The 19,582-nt window shown below is 37.1% G+C and overlaps 1 protein-coding gene across 1 annotated transcript in view; it reads right to left on the minus strand.

Moving 5' to 3' along the window:
• csmd1a (CUB and Sushi multiple domains 1a) overlaps window positions 1–19,582 on the minus strand; it is a 256,232-nt gene that overhangs the window by 145,655 nt on the left and 90,995 nt on the right. The window contains exon 5 of the mRNA XM_030772244.1: window positions 10,508–10,620. Coding sequence (XP_030628104.1) covers window positions 10,508–10,620 — 113 coding nt within the window. The remainder of the gene's footprint in view (window positions 1–10,507; window positions 10,621–19,582) is intronic.

The following is a 19,582-nucleotide window of genomic DNA, read 5'->3' on the forward strand; positions in this document are numbered from 1 at the left end:
GAGTGTTGTGTGAATGTAAGATTAGTAGACCGTCCCTGAATGGCTGAAAAACATTAACATCACAGATCACTTGAAAAACAGGACCCGCCATCGCATTGGGTGAAAGGACACAAACAGTCTACCCTTGGAAAGACGAGGGTGGCTAACTAACACTGCCTAGTGCAGTAATTGGTTATTGACTTGTGACCCTGGTCTGTTTTAAGAGGATTATCTTATTGCCATGCTGTCTTAAGAGGTTTCGCTTTCATGCTTGACATTTCAAGTCAAAGTCAAAGCCTCCAATGCAGTCGTACAGCATATCAGTAAACATTATTATCCCTACACTCATAATCTCTAAAATGTCTGACGTCACAACAGAGATGTTTGTCATGATTCAAAATTTCAAACATCTCAATTCAAACATCTTTATGAGCTCCTTTGCAATCAGCTACAATATGATATGTATTTTGAGAGCAATCCTTCTATAAATTGATTGGGGTGGGAGCATTATGGTTGTTGGAAATATCTAATGATATAACTGTGGCATCGATTGCCATTGCGTGTCCAGTAACCCCCCCCAAAACCCCACCCCGCTTATGCACACTGTCCCCCCAAATGTGAGACAGTGTCTCTGTGTACCTCCTGTGAATCCTTAATCACTTGCCACTTATGACACTAGCTTTGAAAATTTGGTAAGCGCTTGCTGTCTACAAAGACGACTCCAAAGGTGCTGTCTGGGGCCTTGAGGGCAAAGGAGGTGGATGGTCCTCGGAATACCAAAGCTAACTGGGATGGAGCTGACTGAAGAAATCATCCACAGCTCAGTGCCCTCTGCTCCCAAGACGGTCTCTGCAAAAGAAACTAAAAATAAACATTTCTTTTCCCTCAGGTCTCCTCAGGCCAGCCTCCTGTCAAAAGGAGACCCATCTCTCATACCACTTGTTGTCTGACTGTGGGGAGGGGAATTGGAAATGTGTCTTTTTGTTCAATAATGCAATAAAAGATAGAAGTGTAGCAGTAAGAACAATGGAAATGAATCAGTTGCTCAAAACAAGAAACAATGATATACACTGGCAAATCAATATAACAACAAAGCATACGGTAACATGATCTGAAAATGTCAAAATTCCTGAAATGTGAATAAATTAATAAATATTCTGAAGATGACAGAATGTGTCAAGTTCAGTAATCAACAATGTGGATGCGAAATGTTGAATAGTATGAATCTTTCGGCAAAAGACGATAAAGTTATCATTAAATCTATAAAGACATTAATTAGACACACACGTTATAAACCACTCGTGAAAAATTTAAACAGCATGCTGAAAGCAAAGTTCCACTGAAAACTCCCTCTCTCTGTCAGTGTCCCTCTCTCTCTCTCTCTCTCTCTCTCTTTCTCTCTCTCTCTCTCTCTCTCTCTCTCTCCCTCCATACATACTTGGTATCCATTGATATGACATGCGATTAGCTATTTATTCTATCATGTTTAATATTTCAAGTCTTATTTTTGAAGGCAGGCATCTGCTCACTGAAGAAATGACAAAAATGCAAGGCCTAGGGGATTCCTTCAAAACACTTTAATCTATAGCCAATATGCAAATCATTTCAGTAAGAGCGCTATGTTTCTCTTCCTCTCCTTCTTCTTACTCTTCCTCTCCTTCTTCTTCTGTTTTCAAATATTTAAAAAAAAAAAAGTTGAGGCACTAACACCCACAGCCTAATCATAATTGCCAGTTTTTTTTCTTTGTCTATATATATTTAGAGACAGCAATTGAAATTAAAGCAATAAAAATTCAACTGCTGAATAGCATTAAAAGTTATTATTTCAGTTCCATTCCTACATTCACTGAACCAACAAATCAAAACTGTATCTAATTTGCCTGAGTTTATTACCTACTACAGTTGATACAGTTCATCGTTGCACTAGACAAGAATATATACTTATGATAAGAGAAGCTTAGCTATGTCATTTATTTTTTTCCAAAATGTTCACATAACGTTTGGTCAGTGCGCAAGAACAAATTGGCTGAGCAATCCTTTTAATTTTGTTCATCAGTCCATGCTGGATAATAAATTTCCTGCACTCTTGTAACGAGGCACACTTGCCACAGTAAGCTGTCTCAAACCGAGGGTTTCCAGAGGGCCTAGCAGTGGTTGTGTCATTTTCAAAGAGATCACTCACTATAAAATGCAGAGCTCAGCAGATTATTTTCCAAACATTGTATTTTATTACAAATTTCCTGTTGTTCAGCTTTATGTTTATACTTTCATTTTAATTCTTCAGACTACAAAAAACCCCCCAAAAACTTTGAGGTTACTTTGAGTTCGCCTTTGAGGTTACTGATGCTGCTGTTTAAGGACAATCTGACCAAAAAAGTCAGCAAGGTTATTTGTTTCCCTTGCAGTTAGATTTTGAGGCATTTCATCATTGAGTCACAGAACAAAGCCCTAAAATCCAATTGTTAGGGATAATGACACTATCAATATCGTAACAATCAACAGCAAAAAGGGACCTGAGGCAAGATTTTTTTTAAAGACACTGAAAAGAGCATCATGCCATGCAACAAACAACATCCTATCATGGCCCAAATTTCAACCCTGGTCCCACATCTGTTTCATCATCTGTGTCCCAAGAACTAAAAATCAATTTACGACATTTTTCATAGTCTTTTCATAGTATTTACACCATGTCTTTGTTTTTAGATGAATGGCACAGAAGGAATGGAAGACCAGGAGGCTTACCATATGGATAAATGCCCAAAGCAAACACTTTAAATGAACACCACTGAATTTGTGTAATATCTTAAGTATCCAGTGGAAACACAGACAACCAAAGCACTGACATTTCAGCTCTCTCAAGACCTCAGACCTCAGAGTAGTTGTGTGACAGACATGAAAACTAAACGAAGCCTATATTTTATGCATGTCCTCAACACTGCATGGAGAGATTTCAAAATTGTGATGCTTGGAAATGAGATGAATATATGTATGTCAGAGAGGTGTATGAATATGGAGAAAGAATACTTAACTCTGCGTGAAGTTAAATTGGCGTATGTTTGGGTCAACCCTCTGTGCATCTCATTTCTCCTGTCTAAGTGTCATTTTGATACAATAGCATTTTAGTAATTTATGTGAATTATTTCAGAGCATACCTCTCTTCAAAGGTTTGGAGTTTCAATAAGTCCATTTATGCATCTATGCCTGTTTTTCTGGGTACATGCGCAACACATGAGTATACATGAGTGATCCTATCTATCTATCTATCTATCTATCTATCTATCTATCTATCTATCTATCTATCTATCTATCTATCTATCTATCTATCTATCTATCTGTTGTATGCTTACCTGTCCATCTGTCTCGCTATTAGTCTCTCCATCAGTCTGTGTATCTATCTAGTTTTGTACTATTTTAAAATATCCACATTGAAAATAATTTAGACTAAAATGGCAAAAAGAGGTCAATAAAAAAACATGGACAGGCTTTTTCAGTCTGCAAAACCTGCTGTCAAACCTAGCTAGATGAAACATCTGTGACCGGTTACAATTAAAAAGAACAAACACACAAATAAAAATGTGATAAAATGACCTCTGTAAGGTCACTTTGCAGGAATGTTCTGTCAAACTTCAAATTACTTAAAAATATGAAAGACCCAAACGAATGAGTTTCTAGCTGAGGTCATTTTTCAGTGTAAACATTTTAAACTCTCTAAGAGTGCTGATCAATTCAAACCCGCAGGCTGTGACAACTTGAGAACTTCAAAATAATACAAAAGAATATGTCAAAATAATATAAAATATAAAATATGACCCCAAAAACCTTACTTACAAAAAAGATAATAAATAAATAAATAAATAAATAAAAATCTGTTGCACACAATGAATTTACAATTAGCTCATGGTTACGAGGGGCTGAAATGTACACATACTGGACAAAGGTGAGCTCCTCCTAGACTGCAGATCTCTAAACTGCTTAGCATACATTAGCTCTCAGGGTGGCAAGGTTGTGCAATTAAAGAGAAGTTAATGCATTTCACACATGCCATCGTATGGCTGTTGAAGCGAAGGTGTTCCAGCCCTGCTCACTGGACAGGCTCTAACTGCATACTAATGCAAGCTGGAGGAGAGAGAGCAAGCTCACGGGTGCAAACACTGAAATAAAACTCACATACGCTCTGTTCCTAAGACTGGAATGAGTGTTAAATGACATGAATGACAATTTCCCAAAATTCACAACCATAATGTTAAGGCCAAAACGAAAAAAAGGGGCAGAAAAAGAAAACAAGGGAAAGTGAATTTAATGATTAGACTTTCAAGGCCACGTATCAGGTGAATCACACCACACTCAGGAGCAAAGAAAACTCTAAGAACATCTATTTAGGTGAAGCTGTGTGAGTCATTTCCTCAGGGAGAGGTACAGAAGTGAACACCTGGGACTATATCACACCATTTGCATGTGCGAGGTCCACGCGGCCGCACGGTGTCTAGCCGGGACTTATTTTATGAGTGGAAATGAAACTGGGCTCCTACAATCTCCATATTCAACAAATGACAAAATGTCCTTGTCATTCGTATAGAAAAGAGGAAGCTGTCTGTTCCATGGTACACCTGATTCCTCTCAGAGCACCATAGCACTTACAGGAGCTTTTCCTTCAGCATAACTTGGTATGAAATTACAGTCATTTCAGTGTCACATGGATACAAACTCAGACTGCAGAAAGGGGTCAGGTATTTGTTTGTCCCACTCTTTGTATTTATCAATATTGTCTCCGTCGAGATGCCGACAGAGATGTTGTCACTCATCTTCCTCTCAAAATAAATCAGTGACAATGACCTGAGACTGAACTTTTGGCAAACACTGAAACACGGTACGACTGAATCCAAATGTCCCTGACACTATTACAGAAGCATCCGAGATTGACAGGCCGTTCATCAAGAAAGCATGTGAATGGCAAAGAGAAAATTATTTCTGCAAGTTGACTACAAATTATAATAAAATTAAGAGAGCACATTTTTATATGACACAGAGTTTCATCACAGCACATAAGACGTCCTCATGTCCTCTCTGTTACACACTGGCTCCATAAAAACTAAAAGACATAAAGTGTTGGGGGGGCAAACATTGTCTTATATTATACATTATGTCATATGATATTGAAATTTCAAATATTCAGGGGAACTTAATTCTAAAGAATCCTTATTCAGGTTCAGTTTCAAATTGATTAAATCTGATTAAATTGGTATACTCATGGAATTTGTCATTTTGTTTTGCATCTATATGTTTTGTAACACACCGATTTTGCAATAACTTTGAAGACAAAATTCACTTTTTACAAGAACTACTCTCGACCATTTTGATATTGATGATATGTAGCTGTATTTATAAAGCATGATATGTTGTTAAACTTTTTTAACATGCTGTCTCAGCCTGTCTAGGTCTCTGGCCTGGCTACCTTGAATAACACTGATATCTGTTTGCAGATATGCAGTTTCTCCAACTGTCTGACCGTAGTCCTGGGTCAAGTCACAGAAGACATGAAAAAACGAAAGAAAAAAGAATATGTATACACACACACACACACACACACACACACACACACACACACACACTTATATAAAAACCAGCATGACAGTAAGTTGCAATTATGTCCAATAATAGTAAAAGTAAGCTAGAATCCTGTCAAAAGCAGCAGAAGCCCCCTTGATACAAGACATTCATTTATTATTAATGCTGTACGCAAAGATCTAGTCTGTTTATATCATTGAGTGTGCTATGTTTTATACAGCTTTTCCAAATATATTTAAAACATTGCTTTAGAGGGAAGGCTGAACAGAAAAAGGGCAAATACAAAGGGAAAAGGACATGCTAATTATAAAGTATGGTATTTTCACCTCTACAGTTTAAATTCAGGTATGCTTGTTTGTGTTTAGCCCGAGAAATTTTGCCTGTTTTTGACAGACGATTGAGTAGTCCCTGGAGCTCACGTTAAATATGACTGAATGATGACTACATTAATCTGAATTTTGTGTCAAGAAATATCAATATGAATAGCAAAGAATGAGGGAGGAATATGAGGGTAATCTAACAGATAGTGTAGAAAAAATATATATTCCAGTAGCTCTGTGCTGCTTTTCAGGTGTCTGAAACCCTTATGATGTGAAGAATTCACCTGACAAGAAGTGGTCCCTGGAGAAGGTTTGCCTGATAGAGTACCCATTTTGTGTACACTTGAGTATGAGAGACTTTAGCAGGAGAAAAAGGGCACTTTCTTCCTAAGGGAAACTGTATTCTAATAGATTCAGTGTGGGTCACATCGTCTTTGAAAGTTTGTCCTTGGACATCAATAGATTGATCATGGATATTCAGAATTTGCTGATTGAAACAGATATCATTTTTACTTCTTATTCAAAAGACAAAGGCAAAGATTCATCATAAAACTCATGGATTTGCCTATAACTGCTTCTCTAATATATTTTCTAATATATATATATATATATATACCTTGTAATCATTATCATCGATCATTTTCACTTTGTTAAAGTGATTGTCTTGTCTAGTGTTTACAAGCATATCTGTGCTTTGAGTTTCCAAAGAGGCATTTGACATGTTTGCTGTGTAGCATATTCTTTAGCAAGGACTTGCATATAAGAGTTTTGGAAAAATCCCCCACATGGGTTCATTTAGGCCCATTTCCAATATGTCAGTATTTTTTATGGTTATGATGATGAACTTGATTTTAAAATAATAATAATGGCAATAACGAAATAAGTATAGTTCCCAGTGTTGGGTCTGAGGACCTTTATATGTGTATTGATTTCTTATGCAATCAGAAATATGAAAAAAGAAAAAAGAATTGGTACATGCTCTTTACATTAATGAGGCAATATATATTTTTAAAAAAATATAGCCATTGAAGGGCACTTGACAATAAATAAATAAATAAATAAAAATTTAAAAAATCCTCCACGTGTGGAAGGATCTGGACACAGCACTGCAGCTGTTCCCACTTACTGCTATGAGTTGAACAAATGTCCTTTTAAAATGTCACAAGAACTGCTTCATACACTTTATTGTTGAGAGCCTTAATTCCCTGTGAAAATTTCAGAGGTGAAAGAATGGCAAATGGTAAAGCTAGGCTGGAGAATGCTGAGCACTTGACTTTTTGCACTATTGGATTTGTGACAGATCAAAAAGTCCAGATTGTATCCCCAGTACACAGATGCAGCCACAATACACAGCCTGTGTTCTCTAATACATTCAATCTATATGCTCTCAACAACCTCGCCACCAAATATAAAGATCAGTTGTTTAGATTCTTCAGAGTCCATGCACGCTTTTCTGATCTTTAGACAAGCCCAACCTGTGCATCTTTTTTTTTTCGTTTAAAAATGAATGCGTTAACAAACCATATGATTAACTGTATACATCTCTTATACTCTATAATACAGATATTTCAAAAAGGTAATGTCATCTGTGGTCAGTAATAAATAAAATGTCACTTGCTACCTAATCTCAATGAGATGGATGAGCTGTGCTTTTTAGCACAAAGCTCAGCAAAAACTGGAGGGGCAATAAGCTAAAAGTCAGATTGCCCTCAGGATCCTACAAACACCAGCCAGATGAAAAAGATGGCTAGTTATCTAGCTGACATGTGTGGCAGTGGGAAATGTACACAGATTCTTTGCCGTAGCTGCAGAAAATACATGCAGGTTACAAGGACAGCACAGAGGCATCTGTGAGCTAGCGGTGTGAGGTCGGTTATTTGTGAGGTGCTCCACTGTTCATTAATATTGTAGCATTGCGGTGTAGTGTTAGAATAAGAAAGTTCATTGTGGCTATTATCATCAGCAGCTCACAAGCACACAGTTAAATCCCTAACAGACTAACTCACAAGATGGAGAGAGCTCAGAAAGCAAAAAGATGAACATACAGCCAGGGTTTACTCATTCAAAGACAGCTTTGGCGGCAAACATGGTAACACAACATGTGGCTCTGCACTGCTTTTCAGCAACAAAAGAAAATCTTTATCCCTGTCTGTTTTTGACCAATTACCTCCTTCAAATCACTTCTCCCCCAAGAATGTTACATTGAGCGCTAACAGTCTGGGACATTGAATCTGTGGCAGAGTACTCACAACACAGTTTTTTCTGTAGTGTACAATGTCCTTTTTGCTCCCTTGGAAGTATGACATGCCAGATACTAAGTTAGCAATGTAGTGATATGGCTAAACTGCCGTGGCTAAAACATTTGTTGTTTTTTATTGTTTGTTTGTTTGTTTTTTTTAATGTCAAATATATGGTTAAAAATATGACAGTTGTTTATACTGATCACTGAATGGCCACATTTACCATCATTTTTCTATGTAAACTAATGTGTTATTCTATGTAAGTTATTTAAGCTAATATACTAACATACTATTATTCCATATTTCAATTTTAAAAAGCAGTAGTTGATTAATTTGTCGGGTAATGAAATATAAATTGATAGATTGGGTTTTGAGATTGGGTCAGGATCCAACTCAGAAAGGCCTGATGTTCACCTCAAATGTAAAAATCAGACTGGGTTTATTCGAATTGAGTAAATTCTGAAACAACTGAAATTCCAGCACACAGTCTTTTAAAGTTCTGGGTTCTAAAATAAGGATTCCTCACCTCAGAGAGAGAGAGAGAAAGAGAGAGAGAGAGAGAGAGAGAGAAAACCATATTCTCACAGCAGGTACAAAAAGCAGGCAATGTTGACACATCTGCATTCCACAGCAGTGTCTCAACAACTGTGCCATATGGTCCTGAGAGCAGACCATGTTTTAGACACTGACTGCACTGCTACAAAACAATACGTGATGCCAAATCCCAAAAGAGCTATATGTATATGTGTGTGTGTGTGTGTGTGTATTCAAATAGCTTAAATCATCCTTAAATGCTAAATCTAGTTCCCCAGGACTCACACAGTTTGCATGCATTTTTATTCTGTAGGAGAAGTTCTACACATTGGTATACTGTATAACTTATGCAGTTTGTCATTTTGTTTTTGTAATACACAGATTATGCAATACCTCTGAGAGCAAAATTCACTTGTTACATTTACACACACAGATACACACATACACACGCACACACACACACACACACACACACACACACACACACACATATATATATATATATATATATATATATGTGTGTGTGTGTGTGTGTGTGTGTGTGTGTGTATGTATATGTATATGTATATATATATGTATGTATATGTATATATATATGTATGTATGTAAGTACACCAGACCATTTGAAGTTAGCAATAGGTGTGTGTTGCATTACGACTGTGGGGATCTCCATATTTGACAATAAGGTTAACTAGCGGGCGGAGAATAAAACAAAGCCTATCTACAACCAGATCTACCAGAATAGCGTAACACTTGTTCATCGCTCAAAGAGTTGAGATCTCATGAGGCCTGGGGTCTGGGCCCACAGAGCAAGCCATAGAGCATTGTCTGAGATGTTTTCAGAAGGTTCTGCACTAAGGCTGCAGTGATGTTTAAACCTCATAAAAAATCAATGAGATGTTGTCTTTGCATGGAATGTTCTGTGGTTTTAAAGACAGACAGAGCAAAGGAATCCAAACTCACAGCTGTTTAACTTGGCTACTTTAACATATACAAATAAAGATGAAGGAGGTTGAAAATGAACTTCACTGGATTTGCTGAGGGTTTTTTCTGTCTTTTTCTTTTTTCCCACAAGCCCCACTAACTTTGTTCTTTGAATGCTGCGGCGGTATACATATATCCAGCTATTTAACATGATGAAGTTCTGTCACTGATTATTTAGAGCGAATATGCAGTATTTTATATCTATAGCTCCTCAAAATATGAAATAACCAGTTCTTATGAACTTGTTCAAATAACATTTTGTATAGTGTCAAGGGTATAGACAAATCCACTGGAATTCCATCAGACTTCAATGCTTTCAAATCACATTATGACTCAATAAAAGACCGAAGTTCATGGCAAAATGCAAAACATTTTACCCATTGTATTATCCACAATTATCCAGTACATTCAACTGGCTCATTAAAATTAAACAAAACACTGCTCAAATTAACAATATGAAAACTGGATTAAAACCAGGGAAGACCAGAGTGCACACTTTTTACAAGATATCTATAGCAAATGCCAAACAATCTTATTGATGAGTCTGTGGCCTAGCTAAATCTGGTTCCCATAGAGACAAGCTTTACTTTCAGTTTAGAAATACCTCCAACAGCTCCAAATACGAGACATCCAAAACAGCATGCTCACCAGAACAACACATACCCATTTAGAACAGTCATGATATATTTAAATTCAGCTGCAACGAGTCACGTCAAATGCACATTCATTGCACATTAATACCATTCATTGAGAAATATGAACACTGATGGGTATGTAGTTTTGTGTCAGACATTATGATTACAATCCACCTTCACTGGATAACAGTTCTCTCTCTCTCTATTTCTCTCTCTCTCCAAGAAAAAAGAATTAATCATTGTGTCTTACCTTCATATATAGCTTTAAATCCCTGGGCACTAACTGCAAAATCCGTGGTGAACCACAATGCTAGTATTGACCCCGAACTCACGATGGGTGATGGCAACATGAAACCAGACAACCTGCAACAAAAAAGAGCATAAGGATGGTTTTATACATTGTGTCTTTAGTGAAAATCCATCTGTTTCAAAAAGTTTATTTCATGAAATACAAGATTTGGGAAACATCCAGATCTTACAACAAACCCTTGATATTTGAAACAATCAATACAAAGACTAGTCATAAAGACCATTCAGCCTGATTTTAATAGCAGTGTAGTTCTGAATGTTTGAGGAAATATACAGCTACTACATAACCACTGTAATGTGATGCCAAGCATGCCATGTAGAAAATAAACATGTGGCTACCACCAGTGGTTTTCTTAATAACTGCTTTCAAACAAACTGATGCCATGTATTTGAGTTTTTGGGGCAAAATGCAAAAGCCAGGTTTCTGTTACAGTACACCAAAGAGATAATGGAATAAACCATGTGTCTCTGCAAATGGGGGAGTGTGATGTATCTGGGTCATTATTACTAGTGTTTTATACAGCGGTGTGATAACAGATATATTTCAAAGTGCCTTCGTCATTTGAATACTATGACAACAGGGAATAGAGCTTAGCCTTGAACAATCACCCGTACACCACAGGGCAAAAAGACTGCTAAAAGACGAGGCAAAAGAACAATTCCCTATCTCCAGAAAAGTTACATCAGTCGTAGCAAACTGGAAAGGAGAACAAGTCAGATTTGTCACACAGCTCCCTTCCATCTAAAAACAAGTCCTTTTTCTGGCCTCAACACCCAAAGCATAAGCCCTCACTTCTGACACCAGCGTAGCGAATGAAAACACAGCATGTTGGAAATCAAACTCAAATGTCTTGCATCACAGAACAGAGTGTTAACAAGCAAAGAACAGGAGTGATATGATTGCCAGAACTTTTTGTTGTGTGCCAATAAAAATCCAAGGCTATTCCTTTCTCTTTTAGGGGACAAATCTACTCGGTTCTAGTTTTGCCCCTCACATGTTCCAGAAACACACCAGAGATGGTCAACATGTCCAGCATCTCAACCTCTCTGCTCCTCAAATACATCAAGAAAGAAAAACAGAGAGAGAGAGAGGGAGAGAGAGAGAGAAAGCCCCACGTGCTCAGTGTGTTGTTGCTTTAAGCGAAAAAGATTTTGTCATGCCAAACATGTCTTTGATCAATCATTCATTTTTTTCCTATTGTTATGGCCAGTAATGCTCTCATTTATGTTTGTTCTACACGCTATTCCATGTTTATCTCATTTCAGATTTGAGAAGCATATGAATCTTTCATTCTGCATTGTTCTGTGAGACGCCTGCGCTGAATCATTTATTTGTCCCTCCATCTTGCTTCAGTGGGTAAAGTGGACTTCCAGCAAAGAAAATCAAATGACTTGCCATAAGAATGTTTACAAGAAATGGCAGGCTTACTCACCTGTGAGACATGTTTTCTAGAATGGATGTTAAAAATGGGATTCCCTTAGCAAAATGTAAGAGTGTTTAGCTCATTTCAGTGTATCTGTGTGCTGTCCGTCACATATGAATGTGAAAGTGGAGCCATTTTTCCTGTTTTTTCAATGTTTTGTCAAAGCTTCTACTCTCAAGGTTAAATCTTGACTCATTGTACTCATATTTTTTGCTTGGTTGGAAAACAGCAGATTCTAAATATTCCAAATCCTTTTAAATCCTACAAATTTTTGTTTTTCTTTCTTTCTTTCTTTCTTTCTTTCTTTCTTTCTTTCTTTCTTTCTTTCTTTCTGTTTTTCAAGTTTTTATAGATGTGGCAAATCTTGGTCTTACCAGATTCATTATTGCTCCTACTAAGACAATGCTATAGCTCATTAACCAAATGAAACTAGAGGATTTTCCAGGACTTTGATGATTATCTTTTCGTGTCGCACAAGGCAGCCTCCATCTCATAGATGCATTTCTAAATGGAACTGATATGACCAAATGTCTGAATAAATTGGGAGTGTGTGACTGCGTATTTTATTTACTGCTTCTGTTTTGCTCTGACGATTGATTCTTCAGTCTTTGAATAAGTTCTCCTGAACCTTTCTTCCAGCTTAGCTATAATTTACAATGTCTGTTTCTTTTCACCATAAACAAGCTTTGATGCTTTCTTTCCTCATTATGTGTCAAAGTTAAAGAGAAACTTTAGTCATATCATTTTTAAGAATTCTTTCAGTTTTCTTCCCTATCAAACTAGATACTTATGGGACCAGTGAACTGAACATCAGTGTGTAATCTTTGGATAAATATTAATTATCTTCGCCATGAGGGTGTACTTTTGCATCAGTGATATCTCCATTGAGTATTGACACATTACTAAAACTTACTCTGTATGTACTCACTACTAATCCGAAGCAATCATAAATAATTTCTTCAGAGAACAACACAGAGAATCACAGGACGCTCATCCTGCACCCCTTTTGAGAGCGAGTGTGCATACTTACTGCTCTTCACTGTTCTCTTTCTTTTATCACTAACATCACTGCTAGTGTTCAGGATATACAAGCTTACCAACTTTAGAATGTATGTTAAAAAAATGTTTGTGTTTTATTTATTTATTTATTTTTAGTATTTTTTTAAAGAGTAGAATGTTTCTTCTGATGTGAACTGAGCAATTGTTCTCAGATCCTTTTGGTGAATTATTTGAAAAGTACGCCTACAGTCCACAGCACTTGAAGCTAGTGAGTCTCTATCACACCCCACTGAACCCAATACACTTCACAAATGAATACACACAGCTCTTGTTCTCTGACAAAGCCTCCTGATAAACAACCCTGAGAGCGTCAGGTCTGAATGAAAGAAGAGAAAAAGCACGATTCCATAGTTATTGACACCTTTATCTACTTTTTAATTACCTCTTTCAGATGGGCATGTACTCGTCTCTGGCTTACCAGTTCAGTCCTTCCCACTTCTCTAACATTTAAGACAAAACAGGGACGTTTCTACATACTTAGGGGTCACTGAAGCACATGAGGCTCATTTGGGAAACGACACTTAATTTACTTTCTACCGCAGCATCGTTATCCAAGCATAGGTTGACAGGGTGGTGTTGTCCATGAAAGCAGTTCAAAGGCCAAAGTAGTGTAGTCTATGAATTGTTATAATCTCTGAAGTCCATGGTGAGTTTTAAACTACACAATCTTTAATGATTTCTCTTTTCTCAGAGCATAAACACAGGGCCGGCGGCTGGCAAAAGGTTATAATGTCATTTTAGCGTCTGCCACTGTGATGCTGGGGCTTCTATTAGAGAGTGTATCAGAGCTGTGTCTTACTGCAGCTGTGCTTTCACACGGGGTCATTCCAGAGTGCAGTAGCTCAGAGTGAACATAAGACTTGGCTTACATTCAAAACCTGCTTAATGAGAACCTGCAATAGTCCTTTACAGCATCAGCACACAATCCCTACTTCCAATATATATATATATATATATCTTAGTCATATCTGAGGGAAGCATCTCTAGGCAATCATAGGAATCCTCTCCAAAGAGTGAAACAGATCTGTCATAATTACATGAAACTAAGAAATATCTTAAAAGCACTGCTGATTGCACTATGTGCTTAGCCTAGATCTAATGCTAGTGCAGTCGATCATTCTTACCAAGACTGAATCTTGAAATGGACTCTGTACATTTCAGAGGTATAAGGGGTCAGTAAAAACACTGTAAAACCGCAGTCAGTAATTTCCTTTTTAAAGCAAAAAAAAAATCCCCAAAACCTATTGTTCTATTGAAAACACCATTTACCCCTGGAGTTTGATCTCACTTTTTTTTTTTTTTACTTTTTTACTGGTAGCAATAGAGTTGTAAACGGAGCATGCAAAATATTGTGTTACATCGTTCTGTTGAAGAAATAGTACATTTTTAAGCAAATAAGGTTTTTGTTTAAGGCTGTTTAAACAAAAATATACAAGATGAGACAACAGAGGTGAACAGATTATTGAAAACTGGTCTTTTCCATGACATGGGCCAGTTATTAAAGCGTTAAAATGTGTCGAATTAAGGCAGATAAGGATATTGACTAACCCTCCACGAATCTAAATCTCGAATGAATCTAAATGGCTTAATGAGCGCCCCCCATCACCTTAGGTCATTTGATCTTCACCTCAATTGCAATGCACTTCACTCGATTCACAGCACAGAATATTTAGAATATGAAAAAGAGATTTCTACTTTGAAATTGCCATGTTCTGTTCTATTGTTCTGTTCTTTAAGAGGGAACGTGCTTAATTGCTCCGGTGAGTGCTACAACGAAAGGCTGACCTTGAAGCCTGTGCTCTCCACACACACAGAGAGCACAATCAAGGAGAGAGACCTAAAAATCATATCTTCTTTGCATTCATATCTTAGCACACAGGTTCTCTTGCGTGAATTCAAAGCCAATAAAATTAAATGATAGTGTTCCCTTACATGTTGTCCATTTCATACTAAAGGTATAAGAATGTTTTAGCTGAATTCTTGAATTCTTCCTGTTCTTTCAAGGATTTTGTTTGGTCCAATTTTTGGGAGTAGGAAAAAATAGAATGTCTCTATAGGACTACTCTGAACACAACGTCAAGCCTTTTGTTGCTCTGCTGTTCCCTCAACCCATTTTGTAAGGCCATGTTTCACATTTTAACTGTTGTATAAGAGCAGCTTCCCTTAGCACAGCAGATCCCTTTCTCCCTTGAAAGAGATTCAGTTCCCTGGCTCTGTGAACCTCTATGCAGAACAATTGAAGCAGTAACAAAAAAAAAAAAAAAATCTTGGAGTGGGGTGGAGGGTAGTGCCTCTTTTTCCTATTCTTTTTCTATTTCTTTTTTGTAGCTGAGACTCAGTTTGTGTTATGTATAATTCTCAGTCCTCAATTGTTATGCTTCTTCCCCCCACATGGGATTATAGATCTTTTTTAATCTCTTTGGTGGCTGGTTTGTGAATAGGACTGTTTCGGTAGTTCACAGTGCTTTCACAGCTCTTTCCCTGATAGCTGACAATGGTGTCCTGAGAAAGTTGATTGATGGGTTGTTTTCTTTTGGTAATCGATAAGGACAGGATTGCAGCTAAAGCAAATTCAGAACAGCCATAGCATAAAGTTTTCCACAGTCATGACTGGGCTTGATTAAAAAAAAAAAGAAAAGAAAAAAAATCCTACAAGCTTTATTTTTTCCCACACAGCTCAGCATCAGGGAACATACACAGTCACCAAGAACTTATTGCAAAATAATCTCTTGCTCTCTTCTCTGCTCTTGGAAGGGAAAAAAAACCCCAAAATATTTCATAGCCACATTGAGAATTTATTCATCCAGAGATTCTTCCAGAATCACAGAGTGAATGTTTAAACTGTATGTCTTTGCAATTTTTTTTATTTTATTTTATGTGGTTTGTAACAGTTTGTATGACTTAGACTGCGGCTGTTTTTCATGAATGGTCATTATGCAAATGTGATACTGTTAAAATGGGCGTATGGCTTTCGAAAGATCAGCCAGATCAGCTTCCTGAATACATTCAGACATCACAAACCAACTGCCTCTGTGAACAACAAAACTGATGAACAAATAAACTGAATATCAAAACGACCCGCATATTACTGTAGCAATGCATAAAATAAAATACCGAGCGTTAAACCAATACAGTGCTTAACATGCAGAAATGCATCCTGCATGGACGTACCAGATTCTCAGTGTTGAAATCAATTGCTTTAATATGATATGCCAATTTGAATGCAGCTAATACAACTGAACAAAAACTTGAAACTTGATAAGGAATTTGCTTTGTTGGTTATGAGCATCAAGTGCCTTGCAAATGCTTGAGGTAATCATTAAAGCTTGATTTTCATTTAATCAGCTTTTATACTGGCAAGGACCATTAAATAAAATATGATATCAAATGACCATGAAATGGTGGGGTGGGGGTGGGGGGGGGCACAACAAAAACACTGAGAAAGTGTTTAATCCATTTTCTTGAAGATTTAAGGACAAACTGAATCTAAAATGAAAGTCATTCAGGTTACATAGATATATAATATTTGATGGTAACTCAGACCAGAGTCACTCTAAGTCCAGAGGTATCTTTAGCTGTATTAATTTTGGAGAGCAGGCACCAATTTTTTTCCCCTTTTTTTCAGTGGTAGACTTCATCTTTCTTGCCGAAACCGGTCCAAAATACTCTATATAGAGGGAATCATGAAATGGCCACCAGGTGTAACATTCGTCATCCTGTAAAAACGTGAGCACGCTTCTGGTGACCACCAGTGGTGTAGTCACAATATATTGGTATATCCATCACCTGGCTGGGCAAGTCTTGGCTCTCCTTGACTTGCAATACAAGTACATCAATCATAAGGGCAGCAGGTCTCTGGGCCTGGTATAGAATTCAATTCCTGACAACGCCACCATCTCTACCCTCCAAGCAGCTTTACTCTGCTCTATCCTCAGGATGTCTCCACTTACGTTCTGGCTCTACACAGCAGCTAAGACATAGCTTAAATTTCTTAGCTTCTGTGTAGAGCCAGACTTTTTTTTCTACCCTTTTTTCCAACATTGATAATAATTATTTGAAAGCAAGGCCTTGTTTAAATTGCATTTTAAATTATGTTTCTATTTCTAACAAATAATGCCTATTTGATGATAGGATATCAAAGAGCTATGCCAGAGTCCATGTTTAAATCTGATACAGCAATGACCGTTAATGCACTGAACACAAGGGTAAGAACCCCAGCTTTAACATTCTTCCATCGCATCCCATTTGGTCAAATTTCTTCAAGTCCAGCACTTTGTCTCTCATTTGGTATGATAATGATAGGAAGGGGTCAGGGGGTGGAGAATGACTTGTGATTTCACTTACTAAACACGTGACTCCTGCTCAAAATGTCTGAGAGAGTTTCCGATTGAGATTTGTGCAGAACAGATGCAAAAAGTCATGCACTCTACACTGCTATAAAAAATGTTAGGGAAAAAAAAAAGAAAGAAATTCTCATTTTGCCGCCCCCTCAGATGCCTGCAGCTGTACATCAAATTAAACAGATTCTGTGGGGGAGGAATCCATCATATTTAGGACAGAATTTTGGGAAAATGTGGTACATGAGGGACGAACCAGTGAATACAATACAACTGATGGGTTTTAATGGTTTGATCACGTGCTGTTTAGCGTTTAGCTGCCATAGTAAACACAAAGTCAGGGGGATAGCATTTGGATGAAAAATCTTGACAGAAAGAAAAATGTTTTACAAGGCACTCTTGTATTACTTTTAAGAATATTAATAAATGTGGTTCATAAAGAAAAAAAAACAGATATTTACTGGTTTGGGGCGCTTGGGTCCTTGTTATACAAGCTATTGCAGGGCTTGGTGGTATTCTGATATAGGACATGAGGTACACATTGAATGCACTGGAATATGACATTGAAATTCAAGCTTTCACATACATGGTCATTTACATGGTCATAGAAATGAAGTTGGATCTTATTAAAATACTATTTATGCATATTCTTTTTCCTAGCACAGTTTTGACTGAATTGACTTATGGAAACATATGCCAGCATCATCTTAGACCCGAGGTGCTAAATGAGTACAAAAACGTGATAATAATGGTGAATCACATTAGTTAGCCTTTGTATTTTTTTCCCAATGTCATTTTTGTCCCAATGCAAGTGTGCAAGTTGCAAGTTATAAAACAATTAAGGATATTATCACACTCTGTGCGTGCGTGTGCACGCACGCACACACACACACACACACACACACACACAGATACAGAGAGAGAGAGAGAGAAATAATGTCGCAAATGTGGATGATGAAATATAAAACAACATTATGATATTGAAGGTTACTGGATGGTAGTTTGTTGTTTGTTTGCATGTTTGTTTGTTTTGGCCTCCTCTTTGTTTTAGGATAAGGAAAATAGTTATAAACCTAACCAGATATTATGAAGATATCATAATCTTTGATATGTGAGTTTATAATGAATTATGCACATTGTATTTATACAAAGTGTTGCCATAGTGTTTGATACCAGCCATCATTTGCAATTTCAGTACGTTAAAACAATAAAAACATGCATCGGTAGTTTTGACCTCGGTGAGGCCTTGGCTTCTTTCTCGTTAAGCTTCTGTGTCATATTTTTCAAAAGTGATTATCAACGCTCGGACAAAATCAGGGAATAATAAAGATGACATGTTGATGAATTAACAAATTAGACAAAAAGACATCGGGCAATTGTAGCTGTATATCGCTTCATTGGCCACAGAGATTGTTTAAACTCTGGCAAAGAGACTCAGGCTCCTACAGTTAGGGTGGATGTATGGTATCTCTGTATTCCCTCAAAATGTAATTTAAGATTACCGTTTTCTGAAATAAATAAATAAATAAATAAAAAAATACAGTTATAAACAGCACCACTACCAACAACAACAACAAAAACCTAGCACCTGTGCAATTTTATGGAATACCATGATTGCCACGTTGTGGCATTGACTTGTTGTTGTTGCTGTTGTGTCCATTTTTGAATTATTGTTCTGATGTTTGTTTGTTTTTCTATATATCTTTATCTATATATTTTCAATATCTTTAGGACGTTTTCCCTTGTGTACTGAAAGCAAAGGGCTGACTAGCTTTTGCGAATCGATATGTCATATTGTTTGCATCTCATTATGTTGAAATGATTACAAAGTCTATCAAATCTCCTTTAGATAGCATTAGATAGTGACTGTAACAACACGATTATGATACGTTTATGAATATTTTGATCACAAAGAATACAAGAATGCTCTACTCTTGTTTAGCCTAATTAAAAGTTGCTTGACAGAGTAATGAGAATCTGTCTTTCTTTCTGCTGAGTTTTGAAAAGGTTTAAATGTTCTAAAGGATGACCTTGTCCTTGAGTCACATTCTCAGGGGTGTCAAAGCAAGTGCTTTCAGCATTCACTACATGCCAATAATGGCCCCAAACACTGTAATTTGGGTTCTGAATGCACTTGCATGGTTGACAGCAGAGTAATGTCTCACTTTCGCTTGCTAACATTTCACAGACTCTCTG

The sequence above is a fragment of the Chanos chanos genome, chromosome 4 (genome assembly GCF_902362185.1).
Source record: "Chanos chanos chromosome 4, fChaCha1.1, whole genome shotgun sequence".
Lineage (NCBI taxonomy): Eukaryota > Metazoa > Chordata > Actinopteri > Gonorynchiformes > Chanidae > Chanos > Chanos chanos.